This window comes from Octopus bimaculoides, chromosome 1, assembly GCF_046866305.1.
Source record: "Octopus bimaculoides isolate indiv1 chromosome 1, ASM4686630v1, whole genome shotgun sequence".
Lineage (NCBI taxonomy): Eukaryota > Metazoa > Mollusca > Cephalopoda > Octopoda > Octopodidae > Octopus > Octopus bimaculoides.
Genome location: NC_142928.1, coordinates 160403018 through 160424197, shown reverse-complemented (window position 1 = coordinate 160424197; position 21180 = coordinate 160403018). Strand labels below are relative to the sequence as shown.

General features: G+C 36.1%; 1 protein-coding gene across 1 annotated transcript in view; it reads right to left on the bottom strand.

Annotated features, from left to right (window-relative positions):
- Positions 1-21180, bottom strand: part of LOC106881001 (dynein axonemal heavy chain 3) — a 172777-nt gene that overhangs the window by 124374 nt on the left and 27223 nt on the right. Inside the window, exons 3-13 of the mRNA XM_052972117.2 lie at positions 19786-19954; positions 18809-18893; positions 16995-17122; positions 14012-14159; positions 10366-10507; positions 9351-9455; positions 8544-8674; positions 6878-7076; positions 4352-4558; positions 3915-4168; positions 408-612 (exon numbers count right to left, since the gene is read on the bottom strand). Of these exons, the coding sequence (XP_052828077.1) occupies positions 408-612; positions 3915-4168; positions 4352-4558; positions 6878-7076; positions 8544-8674; positions 9351-9455; positions 10366-10507; positions 14012-14159; positions 16995-17122; positions 18809-18893; positions 19786-19954 (1773 nt within the window). The remainder of the gene's footprint in view (positions 1-407; positions 613-3914; positions 4169-4351; positions 4559-6877; positions 7077-8543; positions 8675-9350; positions 9456-10365; positions 10508-14011; positions 14160-16994; positions 17123-18808; positions 18894-19785; positions 19955-21180) is intronic.

Below are 21180 nucleotides of genomic sequence, written 5' to 3'. Positions count from 1 at the left end.
ATTGGTTTAGGAGAGACTGAATAGCCCATGGCAGAGCCCCTTAATCCAAACCGATCTAATGAAAACGAAACAAACAATCAAAAACTCTATGTTCTGTCTTATTGTGGGATGGCTGGCAACTAAACCCCTTCATGATATTTACAGGGAGAAGAAATTGAGTAGGCACCAGCATAATTAAAACTAAAATCACTCAAAGAGCGAGGGAAAAACTCACAAAGAAAGCAACCACTAGCAATACTCGGACAAGAAACAGGTACCACAAGATTATCTATCAATTAAAACTCAAATTGCCGTGCATCATCCTCGGCTTCCTTAAGTCATCGATTTTGAAGTACATTATGAAGTACAGACAAATAGAATACACAAGATACAAACAAGAATGGAATACAAGGAAGAGTAGAATATACCTGGTTAATTTGATCAGCTTCCAGTAGAAACATATTCATTGGCATTATGGTAGGCAGCAGGAATACCTGTTTACGTAATCTTAGAATGTTGTCCAAGATATCGGAGTATTCTTGTAGGGAGTGATCTTCATTAATGAATTGATTCGTCCAATCACTCGTCTTTGTGTCAATGAGATAGTAGAAGGGAGTATATGTACTCAAGTACCTGTAAAACAGAAGCCACAGGTAGAATAGAGGAGTAAGGATATACATACATGCCTATATATATGTGTGTGTGTGTGTGTGCATATATGTACAAACACTCATATATATGTGTGAGTGCGTATGTTTTGGACCCTACTAACCTGAAGACGCGTATGTATACAGCTAGTGTTGGATCATATTAGTGTAATAACTTATATCATACATGTAACATTCAGCAATTACCAGCTGATAATGATGCACCGAAACATTTGTAGTGATTTGTACTAAAGCATGTTCATTTTATCTTCTCGTATTAAAATTCTTTTATATATAGCTGTTACGTATGTATGAATGTACACATATGTATGTATGTTTGTATGTATGTATGTATGTATGTATGTATGCATATATAGACTTCAAAACGATAGGCTGGGGGTCTCCATCATGGTACCGCGTGCTGAAGAAGCCGAGGCTATTTTTGCCAGTGCAGAAACCGGTCCACGTGAGTCCAAATACTTAAATGTACGCTAGGAGATAGTATTAACCTGATCTGCCTTTGGTTGATTTCTGTAGTTATCATCAGTGTATTTTGGCGATTTAAATAAGAGTTTTGACTGTTATTTCCAGTAGGTAGACATACATAGTATGTTCTTTGGTTGATTTTAATCCTTCAGCTGTTTAATGCTTTTTTGGAGCCTGCAATCGCCTATATCATTGATTCTGTTATTATCATTTTTTAAAATAGTCATACTAGATAATAACAAAATTAATAATATCTTAGCAAATTTATTTTTCGGGAATTATTTTTCATGTGAATTGTTTGTCCTTCTATATATATATATATATATATATATATATATATATATATATATATATATAAAAGGCTCACAGATGCAGGAATACTCCCGTTCTGCTGCCAGTTATTGAAGACACAGGCCAGCAGGTGTCCAAACAAGTCTGGCATAATATAATATAATCCATAGGGGAGACCATCACGACCCGGCAACTTGTCCCCGCCACACTCCGACAATGCCTTCTCCACTTCCGTAGCTGTGATCGGCCCTTCACAGCGCTCCACCTCCCTCTGCGAGGAGTGCGGTAGACCGGCGAGGAAGTCCGTGAGGTCCTTTCTGCGTTCCAGCCCATCGCTCCCCAAAAACAGTCCGGTGAAATGTTCGTGTAAGGCCCTACACATCTCCTCAGGTTCAAATACCGTTTGCCGCTGTTGGTTCGTCAAAGACCTTAATGTGACATTATTACCACGCTGAGATTCTACCACACGAGCCCATCCAGCGGTGTTGATACCCTCTTAGCTCATTGCACGTATCTTAGCTCTTACTCTGCGGCCCTCGTGTTTAGCCTTGAGGTGATGGCTGAGCGCCATTCTCGCGGTCAACACTCGAGAAGCAGAGCCAGATCTCATTGCCTCCTCTAATGCGTTAACTAAGTTACCTTCTATACAATTTCTATTCTTTGCTAACTCTCTACAAAACCTAATTGACTCTTTTTTTGTGGCGCTTTTGAGGGCATACCATCATTTGTTGTTAAGAATGATCTCTGTCAATACCCTCATCACTAACTGTAGGCGCCTGTAGGCTTCACAGGTTAGTAGAGACTTGTTTAGCTTGCAGTAGCCGGATTCCTGTCTAGTCATACTATATACGTTCAGCTTACAGGTCACCAGTTTGTGATCACTGTAGATTTCAATGGTTAATTGTGGACAACTAGCTACACTCTTGTCCTCACTCCTAATTAATATTCTGTCTTGGTAAGATCTAGATGACCCATCGTTTCTTGACCATGTCCACTGTGGAACATCCGGGTGATCTAGTCTGTATCGATCTGAGCAGATCGTTGAGGCAAAAGCTTACCTTCCTAAAACGATTCGAGGCAGCGTAATCTACGCGTGCATCGCAGATTGCGTTGAAGTCGCCTAACGCCACTGACGTATATGACATACCCAGAAACTTTTCCAGGTTCTTGAAGAAGTCAGGCTGTCCTGTCCACCAATCCGGGGCATAGACCGCCACCAACCTGAAGGCCTTACCACAACTGAGTGTCACATCTAGGACGACCAGCCTGCCTTCCGGATCGACAAAGATTGTTCTAGTTTCTAGTTTGAGCACCTTCCTGAGTAGAACTACACCCACCTCACATCCCCCGGTTGACTTTCTCGTAGTCGTTAAGGAGCGAGACAAAGTCCTGCAGACTCCTCAGTCTGGTCTCAGTAAGAGCTATTACATCTAACCGATGTGACTCGAGATCATCTAGGAGGCAAGCTTGCTTCCAATCCGATCTCAGGTCACGCACATTTATACATCCGAAATTAAGCGAGTACATAATTGGTGCTTGCTTTTATTTTTTTTTAAATGTGTTCCGGCTGGAAAGTAGGTCCTTTCTCAACCGTTTCAGCAGTGGTTGGTGGGTTGATTGTCAGTTCTTTGTACATATTTTCAGAGAAATTTTCCACCCAAGGACCAACGTCTCTCGGGTAAGCTTTTTTTATGTAGCTATAATTTTCTCTGTATAATATGAGAAGTTCGATGTTTTCTGGAGTCTGTGTTATCTGGTGGTTTGAATGTCTTTGTCATTTCCTGTTTTGCTATCATTTAAAAAAAAAAATTGTTATTAATAGCCATTATGGCCGTGTGGGGTGGGAAGATTGGGGTCTGTATATTCTTATTATTTATTGCCCACAAGGGGCTAAACATAGAGGGGACAAACAAGGACAGACAAAGAGATTAAGTCGATTACATCGACTCCACTGCGTAGCTGGTACTTAATTTATCGACCCCGAAAGGATGAAAGGCAAAGTCGACCTCGGCGGAATTTGAACTCAGACGAAATACCGCTAAGCATTTCGTCCTGCGTGCTAACGTTTCTGCCAGCTCGCCACTTTGGTCTGTGTATTCTGTGGCTGTGTTTGTGTGGGTATGTGTTTTTGAGTGCCTGCGTGTGTTTGCGATGTTGTGTATGACTGTGTGAGTATTTGCGTGGATGTTTGGTTGGGTTGTGAATGTGCAGGTGTATCTGTGAGGGCGTGGTTTGAGCCTTTTCTTTTTCTCTTTTTTCTCCTCACGTGCTCCCACTCTGTGTCTTCTTCTGTCTGTCTCTGTAGTGTCTTTGCCGACTACGTCAGACCGCTGCTATTTATATGTAGTGGTCCCGTCTGTTTTCGTCAGAGGGTGTCATACTCTCGCCACAACAGTATGTATGTATGTATGTATGTATGTGCAGGGGCACGAATGTACACAGATACATACATTACATTCAATAAAATACTCTAACGAATACTAAAAGAAGTTCATTGTCTAAGTACATCACCTGGTTGGTCCACATGAATTTTTATTGACGACGTTTTGTATCTTCTGTTTCGTATTCAAAACTAGTTGTTCATTTTGACCGACTGATCTGATATAATTTGTTGGAAGATTCTCAACAGAATGGAACAAACAATGTTCAATACAAGGGAAATGGCTCGTACTGGTGACAATAACATCGACAATATCAGAAAGATGGTGTTGTATCACATCGAAAGACGGCTCAAATATGGTTGACACATTCGGGACATCAGTATTCTAAAAATATACAAGTCAAGGGTGAGCTATTTTCAATAAGATTTGAAATGAAATATTACTAATTAATCCTAGCAAGTTAGAATACTATAAAAAAAATTAAAAAATGAAGATTTTGAAAGTTGATGTTAGAGTAGGGTTAAGGAAAGCAAAATCTATAAAACATGCCAACAAACAAATATTTACCAGAGATATTTTTAGCACGTGCATTTTTGTAGGAAGTCCGAGTCCAGTCATAATATTGTACTCTCCACTGTAATCATTGCCATCCATATAACATTCTATCAAAGTCAACAACTCTGATAGTGAATCCTGGACACATGTTCGAAGAAGGTTCGACATCAGAGAGGCAACACTTGAGAAGAATTTGTCCATGTAATCAAGTCGACTATCCTGTGATATAAAACGATTTTCAGATATTAGTTAAGTCGTCCTTCTATCCCACTCTTCAATCACTTCACTCTTGCCTTCACTAAATTCTTTTCTCTGTTCCACGTCTCACATACCAATGTAGATACATTTCCATTTCTCCTTCAATGTCCACTTCATACCCTGCTTAAAGTCCTTAAACTTCACTTACTATTTTAAATAACTTCTTCATCACGCTATTTTCCACACATCTCTAACTCCAACTTCCACTGCAATCCTAATTCTGTACCTACCTGGATAAACATAAGTGCGTGAACGAAATTTGCTTAGTGGGTGCAAACCCAGTTTTTCTGGAGGATGTCCATAGCGTTTTCACTGAACAGAGACATTTTAGGGAGTGCACCCGAGCCTGTGTGGCTGAGATGCCAATATATAGCCGACGGCACCGTAGGTTAATCTAGAAAACATTTCCAAGAGCTGGGGTGCATACAATTAAAATGATCTTCACAAATATAGAAAGATTTGCTTGTAGTAACGAGAATTTAAGACCTGTATGCTTGTAAATTACTAATGCTGTACAATACAATAGAATATATACGTTATTTACATTATTTACATTTGACGGATAGTTATCCTCATCAGGTTAAGAGCGCGGGCTACTAACCCCATGATTCCGAGTTCGATTCCAGGCAGTGACCTGAATAATAATAATAATAATAATAATAATAATAATAAAATCGAAAAATACCTTAGGAATAAGAACCTAGGTTTCCCCAAGACACCTGATGAAGGCGGGAGAGTATACCAGCCGAAACCTTGTGTTAACAACAAACAAGATGAGGACAAATATCCGCCAAATGTAAATAATGTAAATATTGTACATAATTCCTCATCTCTTAAATATAGAACTATATTAATAGAATATATGTATAGATTTAAGCTAATACTGTATGTAATAGACAGATATCTTTCAATTGTTTTAGTCCTTGGACTGCGGTCATGCCGGGGCATTGCTTGAAAAAGTCTTATCTAAATGAATTGACTTCAGTATTTATTTTTTTATAAACTTGGTACTTATTCTATCGGTCTCTTTTTACCGAACCACTAAGTAATGGAGACATAACCACACCAACACCGGTTGTCAAACGGTGTTGAGAGACAAATACACACACACACACACACACACACACACACACACACACATACGACAGGCTTCTTGCAGTTTCCGTCTACCAAGTTCACTTACAAAGCTTTGGTCGGCTTGAGGCTATAACAGAACACACTTACTTAAGGTGTCATGCAGTGGGACTTAAGCCAGAAGCATGTGGTTGGGAAGCAAACTTCTTAACACACAGCCACGCCAGCGCCGTTTCTTTATAAACAATATTTTCGTAGATAGATAAAGACAGATCAGACTGACTAGTTTGAACTCTGTACTGGATTTCATCAGCGACTGAATACATTCCTTAACTGTGCGAGTGATATTGCTTATATACCCATTAGTATAGGATAGACCGATTTGCATGTGTATATGTATTAAATAAATGACATGGGAACAATAAATTACATAACGAACTTCATGAGTTCTTGTTCCCTTGTCATTTATTTAATTGTTTATTACTCACTGTACCTGACTACGCTTCTTTCTGAAGCACTTGTATATTGAATTCTAATACCAGGTTATTTGTATCGCTATGCCTAAGCGAAATATTAACACACACACACATTTTTGCCTAACTTATACTGTACCACAGAATAATATATATTGCTTTTAGTGAACACTGTATGTAAGAGTCATATGCAAATACTTTTGATATAAATAAATATATTTATAGATACATACACATCCATATTCATATACATACATACATTAACACACACACACACATACACACACACATACACACACACACACACACATACACACACACACACACACACATATATCGAATTAGCTGTCAAGAATGATTTATATATGCAAATTAGATTCTCCAATGATTTTAAGCTCTTAAATTTATAATTTATAATCAGTGTTTCTAAGTTTAAGACGTTGACGAAATCTTAACACAGGATTGAAGCGAGTTCGGTTTGAACTTTCTTTATCTGTCCACGAAAGTATTGTATATAAAGGCAAGGTGTTTACGTTTGGATATTACCCACAGTGTTGGCTAAAATCTATAAATATATTTTGTAGTACAATACAACAACATTTTCAGTTTGTAATTCAGTACCATACCCACTTAATGGTGTCCTATAACAAAAAAAAAACAAAAAAAAATTTTAGATTTTGGAGGAGAGAAAGCCAAGAATTTTTCGAGGTAAAAACCTAGAAATGGTTCTTACAGTTCTGTCTTTAAGAAACCGTCCTTCTACATCTTCTCTGCGGCTATCGATGATGGAAGCACATTCTGACAACCATGTTTCTTGGAGATTTTTGGCGTTTCTTCTCACTGTTTCTTTAACGTAGATGACTAGTTGCTCGATTGTCATGGGAAGGAACTGCTTGAGAGTATCAATTGACAACAGACGGTACGTACTATACCTTAGCAGAAAATAACAGAGAAATGTCAATTGAAAGAATTTAGTGAAATCACTGAATAGATAATGTTTTTACTGGTCTGTCGCTGCGGTGGTGTGATGTAAGTAATATGAATAAATGAAGTAAGTGATGCCAATCCTACTCAAAGACATGGAATTACTTACTATATGCCGAGGTATCTCCACTAATGTATATATGTATAACAATAGATTGTTAAAATTTATCAAATACAACGGGATTAAAGAGGAACATAAAAAATAATATTGCTACAAATATTGAACAAAATGAAATATTGAACAAAATATTGAACAAAAGATAATATTGCTAGAAATATTGAACAAAAGATAATATTGCTAGAAATATTGAACAAATTATTAGAAATATTGAACAATATTGAACATATTGCTAGAAATATTGAACAATATTGAACAAAAGAGATCTCAAAATGACATAGATGTAAAAGTGAAATTAAAGTTGCATTAATGCACTAATTGGCACTGTTATATTGGCTAAGAAATAGATTGGTATGCCAGAGAGCTTGTGAGGCAGAGACGCTGAATTGAAGCCATCAAACGACATTTGATATACCTAGCTAGATTCATCTTTAGTCTCATGCAAATACTGGTTTCAAAATTCGGGATAAGGTCAGTAATTTCATGGGAGGGGTAAATCGATTACGCCGACACAGTGTCGAGCTGATACTTATTTTATCGACTCCGAAAGGATTCAAGGTAAAGTCGACCTCGGTGGAATTTGAACTCAGAACATAAAGACAGACGAAATGCAGCTAAGCATTTTGCTCGAGGTACACACGATTCCATCTGACCACCTTAATCTCATGCAAATATTAAAATTATCGCTGATTAATGGACGTTACAACATGTTTTTATTTTATTTTCTCTTAATATTTAAAAATTTCTATACATTGTTATATGGCCTAAAGAGAACCATCTCTCTCGCGGTATCGTGGTGTGTCAGTAGAGTTTGTACCTTTGGCCTCATACAAATACATTCAGCCTTTAATTTCTGAAAATATTAAAATATCGTTAATTTGTAGACGACGCAACGTGTTTTAATTTTACTTTTTCTTAATATTTTAGAAATCTCTCTACGTTGTTACATGACTTAAAGAGAACCATACCTCTTGCTATCAGTTGGGTATGTCAGTAAAGTTTCTGTCTTTTCAGAGCCATACTTTACCTACTGGCCATTACGACTACCAACCGCTTAAGATTTATTTATCGATTACTGGCAAACGTGAACTCATTATTCCTGATCATTGATGTTCTGGGGCTCTTAGGTTACAGTTTGGTGAGTCTAACTCATATATAGTAAAGTGGATGGTTTCAACAAGGAGTTTATTGATTTTATTCGATTATGTTCAGCTCATAGTTACCTCCAGGGAGTTACTTAAGTACAAAATATTGAGAAGCAAGCTAATAATATGCAACGAGCAACGATAATACTTACTTATGCTGAAAGGTGTACAAGATGGCTGTGTTGACAGGATGAGTTATAAACAGATTATACTTCAGAAAGTTTCGTGCTTCAGTGACTGAATTATGCCAAGGAAAACGTTCATGTTTCATACAACTCATAACCTTGTTGTTATTGTGAAAGACAGAGAAAAAAAGTTTCATTAAACATTTGTTATAAAACAATTTGCAAATTTTAACTTCTTTTGAAAGAATAACATTTAATGTATGACGTAGATACGCAGAATAAACATCAGAGAACTAATCTGAGAAACCAACCATACCTAAATATACTTATAATGAGAAATAACAAGAGAGAAAGAGAGAGAGTGAGGTGGAGAGAGAGGGGGAAAGGAGAGTGAGGTGGAAGGAAAGGGACAGAGAGAGAGAGAGAGAGAGAGAGAGAGAGCTGTAAATAAATAGATTTAAAAAATAGAGACAGAGATAAGTAAGTTGAGAGGTTGACAGGTTTATAGAATGATAAATAATTAGACAGACAGACAGACAGATAAACAGACAACAGACAGACAGACAGACAGACAGACAGATAGATAGATAGATGGATAGATAAATATATACATAAATGTATTGCAGTTAACTATACATTTATAAAGAGTTTGAACACAAAACATCTATAAATTCACATCACTTATACATATCCTTAACGTTACACTATGACCAAAATTACATGGAATGTATACAAGAAAATTTGATATCGTGGACAGTTTTTATGCTTTACGGAGATTCAGTTTGGTGGTCTTGTGGTCTGTGAGGATGGTTATATTAGATTATAAAAGTTTACCTGAGGCTGTATATAAACACCTAACCGAACTTGCTCTGATGGGTCCAGAAGTATGTAATCTAGAATGGCTTTCTTGATTGCTTCAATGTAATCTTCGTCAATCTCCTAGAATAAGTGTAAAAATACATAAATACAGTAAATTTGTAGATGGCTAGATGTGATTAAAGAAAATCTTCAAAGGCTCAACGTCACCTTGAAGAATGCAGAAGGGTTGGCACGGGACCGCCGGCGATGGAGAGCGATGGGAGACCTGGTCGGCTCTACACCTGTGAGAGATTAAAGAACTTGGCGAATACACGGGCAAGTTCTGAGTGAAATGTTTTGTGTGTAATAGAAGGGACATTGTCATATTTGATGGGCATATTTGTTCGAAGCATTCAGAGCTGTTTCTGCTCTTGGCCTGTGTGAATGCAAGTGGGGAACCGGATTGAATGGAAGAGAGTAGATACGTACATACATACATGATACATAAATACAAACATGCATACATGCATACATACATACGTACATACACACACGCACATACAAACATACAGATATATACACACATACATAATTTGCTATACAGACGTACAAATATGTTATACATTGTTATATGAAAGATTCCCATGTAAGATCTTTTTATGTATTGTATTGCTAATGTACATGGTGCTATACCTATATTATGCAGTTTTATATACAGAACATATTGGTTCAAATTTATATTAATTATATATATTGTTTAATATGGAACCTCAAAAGAGCACCGGGCCGAAAAAATAAAAAAAATAAAAGAAACGTTATGAATATTGAGAAACATGGTAAAGAATTTATCAAAGAGGATCATTGCTATCATTGATATAAAAATCATTTATCTGTTTTAATATCATAGAAATTTAATATAGAAACATACATATTATACAAAATGCAGTCTCTAGATGAAGTTATATAGGGTGAAAAAAACAACAACATTGAATGCAATAATTATTAAGATATGAAAATATATGAAATCTGATTAACCGTATGACACTTTTACCTTTAGGAGTTGATTGGTTAGTTTTGGAAAAGCCGTCAAAAGTGTGTCGTTACTACTAAAATGCTGTGTATGTTCGAGAAACTCTCTGGTGAGTGGAGTGATAAAATCTGAGTCAATTGCCTTCGCCATGAGATTGTAATACCTAACAAACGGAAATAATAAAAAATTATGATCAGTTAATAGTATACTCTGAGTCCTAGTGGACAAGGTTAATAACTTATGAATGAAACCAATACAGAGTTCTGGTCAAACTAATATTATGTATATGGTGATGGGGCATTCGGAGATTGTAGGCAAGGGAAAGTAAGTTATAGTGAGCAACTATCACGGAAAGGAAAGAAAACGACGTTTTGTTTAGTAATGAACCAAAACAATACGGAGTTATGATTGTAAAATATTCTGAAATAAGAGTGAAAAGATCGTAGTGGTAAAAGATACATAATTCAATGCTGTATTCCAATATATTTCAACACATATTTTGATCAAGAGATGTGCTTTCCAGGGATCAATTTCTTGTTTCTTAACTTTGGAATATAAAAATCAGTTTCTTACAAAATGTTGAACGTAAATGGATTGAAAGACAATTCTCTGTTTGTGCAAAAATAGAGTCGTTAGCTTTTCTACCTTTGGTGCAACGTATACGAAAAAATACTTTCTATTTTATCGCAGTAACTAATGTTGAAACTGAGTACAACTTATCGTTTTATCCTCAAAACGGTTTCCCATGAGCAGTCCTCTGACATGGCTGCCAGTGACGAAGCTAATAGGGGAGCATGGGAAGTGACGGAACCCACTGAGTACATTTTTCAAAATTGATGCTTTTACAACAATTTTTTTTCAAAAATCTTTAGTTTACTTGTGCGATAAAAGTCGAATCTTTTTTTTATGTTAATCGCATACCCCTGGAACAACTTTCTGGAGTCATTACTTTATTTGACCAACCTCCCGTGTTTTTGAACCATCTGCTCAATTTCCTGTGATGTGTTGGTGTCCGCTGACACCCGAAGAATCAAAACAAACCCTGACGTCATAACCTTTCGACATTGGACGACCCTGTGGAGTTTCATCCTCGATAGTTGCGTAACGTTTAATCATAATCTATGAAGTGATAATCTTATGTTTCATTACTTTATTTATCATATAACATCATTTTCACAACTGAAATTTCCATGCTATTTGAAACAAACCCCTTCAATGCAAGTAATAAGTGACAAAGTAAACGATTATCTGTAATAAAATTAATTTTGGAGCACATTTTTTCTGTCTTGGATTCATGTCTATTGAATGTCCAACTTAATTTTTCTTTTCAAATTTTGGCACAGTCAGCAATTTTATAGGAAGTGGTATTAGCAGATTATATCGACCGTAGCACTCGACTAGATCATGTTTATCGACTCTGAAAGATTGAAAAGACAAAGTGAATCTCGGTGGGACTCGAACTCAGAATATAACAAATTAAAAGAAATACCGCAAAACATATTTATTTGACGCATTGATAATTCTAGCAGCTCGATACCTACTGTTTCAAACTTTGGCACAATGCCAACAATTTTAGGGGCAGAAGGTCAGTCGATAACTTCGACCTCAGTACTTAACTGGTACTTTACTTTTTCGACCTGAAAGGATGAAATGTAAAGTTGATCCTGGCAGCGTATAAGCTCAGTACGTAAAGAACCGGAAGAAGTACGGCTAAGCATTTGTTCGACGCGCTAAAGATGCTACCAACTCACCGCATTAAACGTCTGATTTAATTGAGGCTTTGTTTTATTTCGAAAATCTTAACCTGCTTGCTTAATTATCTGTTACTGGTATGATGGGATTGCTTCAGCCATAATATCATGGGAATTTCAGTGGGGAAAATTATGTTCAATGATAAATATAAAAAAGAGCGTGAAATGATCACCAAATAGCCTTATTTACAGACTATGAAAATATTAAAGATTCTCGTGTAAAAGGCGAAATAAAGGAGTAGCTTGTGTAACAGCAATTTATAGGTACTAATTTAAGTAAGAAAAACATTCTGAGTTACTTTGGTGTAATGGATAACTCGATCGTCAGGGATTACAATTAATTCATTGTTTGAATGCGTGAATATTTTTTGTCTGAGACTAGGCTTTGCAGAGTATTTATTTCAAGGTTTATTTTATAATCGAAATTGTCAATGGTTCACTTTATCATCTATTGCTACAGTTGAGTATTCCGGGAGTTGTTTCAATCATAATAACATTCAATGATAAATGAAATATGAAAAGATCTCTCTTTAGCCTAAGATGAAATGGACAGCTCCGTGCACATTTTTTTCTGTAGTTGATTCATGCTTGTAGAGTTCTAATATAATTCAACTTCATTTTTTAATCGAAATTCATAGCCGTTTATCGCTTGCGAAAAGGATGTTTCCTAGGTTCACTAGTTTCGGTGGACGAGAAAGCTGGTTTCGTCGAAGATCTAGGTTGGGTACATACTTTGCGGAGTGTCGAAAGGCCCTCCTACTGTTCCGTCGCTCGGGTAGTGCCAGCGGTTTTGGTACCACCGCATCTTTCTATAGCAGGTTGGCAGAGGCTTGATGATAAGCAGTTAGACAGTCTGTTCCAAAGGACATTCGGGCCGGGGACTTTGGATAACTTTCAAAAATATCTGGCCTGGTAATGTTACCGAGGAGCCTTACTCGTTCGGGACAAGCTCACCAGACACGGCCAGCCTGGTCCATCGGCCTGTCCAAGATGCGAGCAGCATAGGGAAACCGTCCTGCACGCTGTTGTTCAGTATCCGGAAGTGTGGACTTATGCGGAACACCTGTTGTCGGATTTAAGAAGAGTACAGCTGTCGTCTGAGTCAATTTTAAAAATTGACCCGCCGGATTTCCCCACGAAAGAAAGTAAGAATTGCTTTCTCGTAGTAGTAACAATTGCGAAAGAGGCGATATGGAAGACGAGAATGAAAGGAATGGCGACAGGCAACTTTATCTCCGGTCTCGGGTTGGTGAGATTCTTCACCTTTCACCCGAAAAAGGAAGTGAGGCTTGAGAGAAGATGCCTGTCGGAGAGGATGTTTAAAGACAGGTGGATGCGTGTAGCGAGGATGCTGGGTGTGAAAGACTCCTCGTGAACGTGCCATAAGGCTGAACAAAAAAGTACCGGTAGCAGAACAGGGCTCGTGGGGTCGAAGCGTAACCTGTTTTTCTATCTCATTGTGCATGTGTAATGTTGTCTTTTGTATTGTATTTCATACGACTGCAATTCATCCGATTTTATTGTAAACGTTTATAAATTTTTATTATTATTTGTGTGTCTGACCCCAATCAGTCTGTGCTGTCCTCTTTATGTTGGCTCCTTGTGGGCAATAAAGAAACAAATTCATAGCCGTTTATTTCATCATCTATTATATTCTCTTTTTTCCCCCCAAACTCCTGGAGACAATTCTGGATTTGTATTTTTTGCTTTGTTTTCTCTATTGCGAAGTATACACTTTAGTATATTGACTTGGTGAGTCTTTCACACACCACTATTTATTTCTTGTCGGCAACTCAATAATTTATTCTTCTCCTGCGCAAAAATCACTTTGTAAAGAAATGTTTATAATATTCCGAGGTATGCTAAAATTTATCAAAAGATAGTTTCACCGCTTAACTCGCTGAGCTTTTACTTACCTGGTCAGATCTGTCCCGATAGGTGTGCCAGACCGAGGCAAGCCCTCGCTCAAATAATTTTTGGAGTAAAATTGAACATCTAATATTCGTTTTTCGAATTCACTATATTCTCTTTTCTGAACTGAGTGACTACTGTTTACTGATGATTCTAAAATATGAAATGAAAATTCATGATTTCTCTTCTGGTCTCTAGAAGATACATTTACGAGGAAGGCTATAATTGACTAATATCTGTCATTACGGAACTAGTTAGTTATTTTATTGGCAAAAGTGGGCTGTAATGCAAAGTGATTTCCACCAGAATTTAAAATCAAGACGTTGGAGGAAAGACTAAGCACTCACAAACATTTCGTTGTTACTGATATTCTTTAGTGTCAGATCAGCTCTGATCGAAGGCGTTCAAACTGTGACTATCCCGTCTTTTACTTACTCATGATGTATCCACGAATATATTATCTTTTTTTAAAGTTCGATAGAGTGTGATCTGAAGGCGACAACTAGCTTCTAATTCCTGTCAATTGTAGCATCAAGAATGCACAGTCATTATAAATAAGTCTATATACAGTACTTAGTTGTGAAGGCATATGGTTTAGTGGTTAGCATTTGGGCCCACGATCATTAGGTCTCAGGCTTGTTGTGTTCTTGAGCATGGTATTTCATTTCAAGTTGCTGGTGCAACTTGCCCCTTCTCCCCCATCTCTCTCACTGTCCAATTGTCATATCCTCGATGTTCCGTTGGATCAAAAGTGGGAGAGGCGAGACAGTGCCTATGGCTTCTCGCAACTATACAAGCAACAAATAAAGAAAGCATGATACATGCTATCAAGTCATATCCGTTGCCGACTGACGGCTGTGGTTAGTATATTGTTAGTAAGTGGTCAAGTATCAGAATCGACTGAGTTTAGGCTGCTTGCCTATCAACCTAAGTTCAACCTATTCTGCTATTACTTTTGGATTGCATCCCTGACAGAAAAACTGCTTTAGTCTCATTCACATTAACTTAAGCCTTCAATCTTTCGATCATCAGACTGCATATTCTATCTTGATATTATGATGTTTAAATTATTTCTAAGTTGTTATGAGGCTCTACAGAGTCTTTCTGAATTTCTATTGTTAAGTACTCATACACACATGTATATATATATATATATATATATATATATATATATATATATATATATATATATATATATATATATATATATATATATATACACTAGCTGGTGTACCTGGTAATTCTCAGGGGTAGAAAGCAATTTCGTTATAACTGCCACAAAAGGTGCATTTTCCGTCACGAAAAAGTACAAAAAACTGTCAGCTGGAGAAGGGAGAAATTGTCGGAGGTTGGTGAGAGAGGTTGTCGGAGGTTGGCGAGAGGCAAAGACATTATTCTGCTTAGCGAAGGCATCTGGGAAATGTATAATTGCTGTCATTCACAGAAAAACTATTGTTTTACCGTGAGAAAAACGCTGTTGAAGTGTTAAGTGAAATTTGGCAATCGAGGATCGAATCCAAGCTATGCTAGCATGAGGCCACTACAAACACGTTGTAGAATAAAAAATTTATCAACTGTCATGGAAAAAGTGTAACTGTAAAAATGTAGAATTATCGGAGTAATGGGCATTCAAAAAAGTATGTATAGAAATGTATGAATGAAGTCTTTAATGTTTAAGATTCAAATTAAAGAAGTGCAATAATAATGTTTTGCAGTTCAAAATTGTGAGTAGTGAAATGCAGAATTAGGTCGGCTGACCGTGAGAATCAAACATTGATCGCTTCACTAAAATCTGCAGGTGGTATAGGTTATTTCCCTTGGGTTGTTTAAATAAAATATTAGTAATATGTAGTAGATAGAAGGATCCATTGGAAGGGCCCTATTATCAATTTTTTCAACAATCTAAGTATGTCACGAGATTTCCAGACATGTGTTCTACTCACGTGAGTAGAACACATGTCTGGAAATCTGGAAATATAAAGGTCCCTTCCAGGGACCTTTATACCTACTATCGATTTTTTTTCAACAATCTAAGTATGTCACGAGGTTTCCAGACATGAGTTCTACTCACGTGTCAAGTTTCCTCAAAATTAATAAAACGATGTAGGAGGAGTTAGCTAACAACGCCACAAACAAACATACACTGATTTTCCACATATGTAGTATATATATATATATATATCAACGAAGAACCAATCCTTACACACTGATTACGACTCCGACATTCCATCCTACTGTGTATCGACTATCGTTTTTCATATTATTGCTTACACTAATTAATTTTACTCATTATATATATATATATATATATATATATATATATATATATATATATATATATATATATATATTATATATATATATATATATATATATATATATATATATATAGAGAGAGAGAGAGAGAGAGAGAGAGAACTTACAATATTCAGAAAATGAACATTAGTGCATATGCATATAGATATTTATATATAACAGGAGAAATTTACAAGAATATGCATCTAACAGTAGATACATATAAACATTAACGCAAAGCTGGCTCCCGTCTTCAGGATGGAGAGATTGGCATCCAGCAGCTCACATCATAATGCGAGGAGAATTTAAGGGTAGAATGAGTGAAGAAGACGAATAGAAGTACAACTCTCCATTCCCCTCCAAAATTCAGTTGCCTACTTTTGCACTGTTGATAAAGATGGAGCGTCGTTCCCTAATGTAGTAACGATGTCAGTCGGAATGTCCTTGGGACTAAAACTTTTCTCTGCAGGTACTTCATAACATTATGATTCCAAATTCTGTTCATTTTGAAGAGAAGTTGCTACTAGTTACTTTTGAGGTCTTCTTTGAACAGTCAGATATCACTTTACCTGGAAAGAAACAATGCAGTTATTTATAAGCTCTAGGATCACTCCATCATAGCTAGCCTGTGAACTTTTCAGCCCACTTCCGTATTTATATCATCCATGACGTTAGAAACCTCAGAATGCTTACCCACTTTGCCAGGTGGCGTACTTTGGATAGTTGATGGAATGCTGTGGAATTCTGATACATGAGTAGATTTAGTTAAATATTTTCCCTCGTGTGACAATTCCGAAGGTGTTCTGACTATATTTGAAAGCCTGGAAAAAATGACAGAAATATAGCCAAAAACAATGCAATGGTTTACATTCCAATATTTTCCTCTAGCAGAAATCGTTAAAAATCAAATATGGCAAGATACATTTTATACATGTTGACACAGTGTGGCAAAGGAGGTCTGTATTGAGTATGCTCAAAAATGAATATATAAAAGAGAGACGGAAAAAAGCAAGTTTAGAACAAAATTACTCAAAAGATAATTTTAGTGTATTGAATCTTCAGATAGTGAATTTAAACTATAGATGAAAGTTGGATTTGTGGAGGATCATATTTGGTTTCGATGTATACTAACAAGAAGAGTTGATTCTAGGTAACTAATGTAAGATTTATTTTTATCTTAACATTTTTTAAATAACAATTGGTAAAGATATTCCGTTGGCTTGGAAGCGATATTTTCGAAAATTTCACAAAATTGTTTATTAAAATACAATACACCTGCAACAAAGCTCTGCATGAATTTGTTCCCTACATTCAACATAGTTACGCTGACCTTCTCTTCTGCGTTAATACTACTTACATTATCATGTAGCGGGAGTTAAACATTTTGTAAGACAAAGATTTGTCGTTACATTTCTGATAAGTAACTGTACAGATAGTATTGACTATTTGGTTAATTTCTTAGGTTTAGGACAAAGCAAGTAAAAATTTTTCTCAAAGTTTGGTTTAACTGAAGATCGGACAATTATTTATCCAAGGCATTCTCTTGGATGATGAACTATCATCATTGTTCATTTCTTTTAAAAATACTTTCACCAACTTCAACATTTTTGAAATTATTGAACACAATGATATCATATAAATTAAAAATACTGTAACGTTTTATGTCTTCACTGAAGGTCATAATAGTTTTGGCTTACAAGGAGGTTTATACTAAACTCAATACATTCAGCTATCTTAAGCTTCATAAAGAAAACGTTGTAGCCTGTGAATCGGTTTAATACATATTTACCTTCGTATATATCGCTTAACTTTTGGCAAAGGCATTTGCATCATACAGTTGTAATTCTTACAGCTGATTTTTGCTAAATATATTTGGATTCACAATTTATGATACTCTTTTATGGCGACTGCACTTCAAATAATATTTCACGAAACTGAGCTCAAAGGCAAAAGTTTTTCTTCAAAACCAAAATATACTTTACCTTGAACTTGCTTAGCCCCTATAAAGTACAGGAAAATCAACATTAGAACATTACTCATGACTTGGAAGATGTAACAGCTACAGTTAAACGCCCTCTAACCACAACCAATATTTATTTCAAAGCGAGTCCATCGAGCAAATTAATAGAAATGCATCATTAAACCTAATACACTCACCAGTCCACAGATAAGCTGGTGCTTCTTCCTTATCTTCTACCACTGCTAAAATAGTTTCTCCTCCTCTGATCCCGTAAGCTGAACGTTACCCATCAATGTCGATTTGTATATCGACCTCACTATTTCTCAGTATATTTACTATGTGTCACCCATTAAATCTTTTCTGCTCTTGGATCTGCATCTCCCTACCACATATTTATGACCATTTCCTCACCTCCTCAGATTAAACGAAACATCCCCTTTCTCCCAAAATATAGAGATTAGTCAAATGAAATCAATACTTATTATGATGGTTATTGAAAACAAGATTTGACCATTATCCCGTTCTTTCAGATAGGAATAGTTCTTACGGATATTTTTGATCAGTTGTCACAATGGCTGTTTTCTCAAATTGGGCTCGCGGACAAAACACATGCATTTCTTCAAGAGTAAAACCTAAAAATATCGAGAAAAAGAAAGAACCGATCATTAGAGCAAATGTATCTTGATTTATTCGTGAACAGAGGCGTTCGTAAACCGTGGTACTACTCTATTGGATGAATATGAGAAAGACAGGAGATAAATCACGATTTATTCGTGATCATAGTTGTTCGAAAACCGAGGTGCTACTGTATGTGGTACTCTAACAAAGGGAAGAAGAATGTTACTGCTGTCTGCCAGTCTGCATTATTCGTAATATAAGATGGTGAAATATCGACTGTTCGTATAGATCTGAATTAATAAAAGCTTGATATGTTTACAAACCCCAACTTATGTCGTCAAACGCTAAGTTCAATCAACTAGGTCATTTAACTTTTCTACCAAAAGGCCCGAAATTTTGGGGGAGGGGGCCAGCCGATTAAATCGATCCCAGTACGCAACTGGTGCTTAATTTATCGACCGCGGAAGGATGAAAGGCAAAGTCGATCTCGGCGGAATTTGAACTCAGAACGTAAAGACAGACAAAATAGCGCTAAGCATTTCACTCGGCGTGCTATCGTTTCTGCCAGCTCACCGTGTGATACCGATGTATCACTTTTTTGTATATTGTGTCATGATATAATACATCTGATTGTATGTTAGTGATATTGTATACACATATCGTTAAATTGTTTCTATCCTATCAGACAAATTGGATAGATACGTAATTTGATTGTCCAAAAGTAAATTTCAATTTCTTTCTACGTTTTAATACATCCTGAAATTTATTTGACATTTTTATAATCAAATGTATTTGATAGTTTAATACAAAACTGAAATGTAAACCGATATCTACTGGTTTATATTTGCATATTTTTTCTAGAAAATTTTCTACTACAAAGCATTACATTTGACTGTTTGTTCTTACCGTATTTTGTCGTTTCATAGATTAAAGATGTGGTCAAGTGACTCGCTCTGGGACTGTAGTTGTTAGCAATAGCATCGCTCACTCTGCGGTGTTCCTTTTGTTCTTTGACTGGAGCTGCTTGGGTAAATGAACCTCGTTCTAAGATTTTCGGTTTTTCACTAAGAGCATTCTGAAACAATATAAGATTGCATTATCGTCATATAATGAGTTCCATTTTAAAATTAAGCTTAAGCGTGTTTGCTCTAATACTCTTAAAGGATTTTTGTTTTTATGCTTAAGGGTATTTTATTGTTAGACTGAAGTACTTGGGGTTGTTAGGCTTAAACGTTTTTTTTGTTAAGAAGAAAGAAATGTTAACGATTGACACTTCTTCACTCTGATGTTACTATTGATATGCATAGCAAATAGTTTGAGCCAATTAGATATCAGACAACCCTTCAGGTGGTCGAGAGAGTTTCTTCTACCGTGTTTCTTTAGACAAGACACATAACTCACAATGGATCAGGCCATCAAACAGTAAATAAATATCACATGGTGGAAAGAATCACCGTTATAAGCAGCAGTAATGATGAAAAATTGGTTTGCAGTCTGAAATGTAAATCTTTCTTTGGTCGTGATCGGAAGAATTACTAGATTTCACCGGTCACATTTATAAATCATTAAAGCTATAATCCATTAATGACTTGCTCGTATAAGATATTAAGTTCTTGATTCTGTCATTTCACGATAATTTTCCTTTAATAAAGGGAAGGGGAATGATACTGCTGCCTGACATTTGAGAAGCAAGATGTCAACTATAAGATTTTAATCCTGGAACAGTGTAACAATAACCTAGACGACGTAAATGACCTAGTCTTGCTGTTTACCAGTCTGCATTATTTGCAATATAAGATGGTGAAATATCGACTGTTCGTATAGATCTGAATTAATAAAAGCTTGATATGTTTACTAAACCCCAACTTATGTCGTCAAACGCTAAGTTCAATCAACTAGGTCATTCAGCTGTTTGACATCCAATTATGTAACATGTTAAACTGTCTGACATCCAATCATATGGCTACCTGACTTATATGACGTACAAATTATACGGTTAGCTTAACTACCAGACATCCAATCAAGTAACTACATGAAAGTATTTTATTTTATTGCTTATGGAAACTGAAGAAAAGACTCATTGTTCTTAACAAAATTATTAATTATATAGTTCCCACGATTCCTAAGTTACGTACAAATAATTAGGTGGATAAAAGCATATTCAATAGAGGAAAATTTATAAAATTGAATATTTAATAGGATGTGAGAAACATGATATTAGCTGATGACTAATACGTTTTATTTTTCTTTGTCAAGTACTTAAGACAACATAGGGCTTGTTTGTCTTTCTTTGCGGTTATG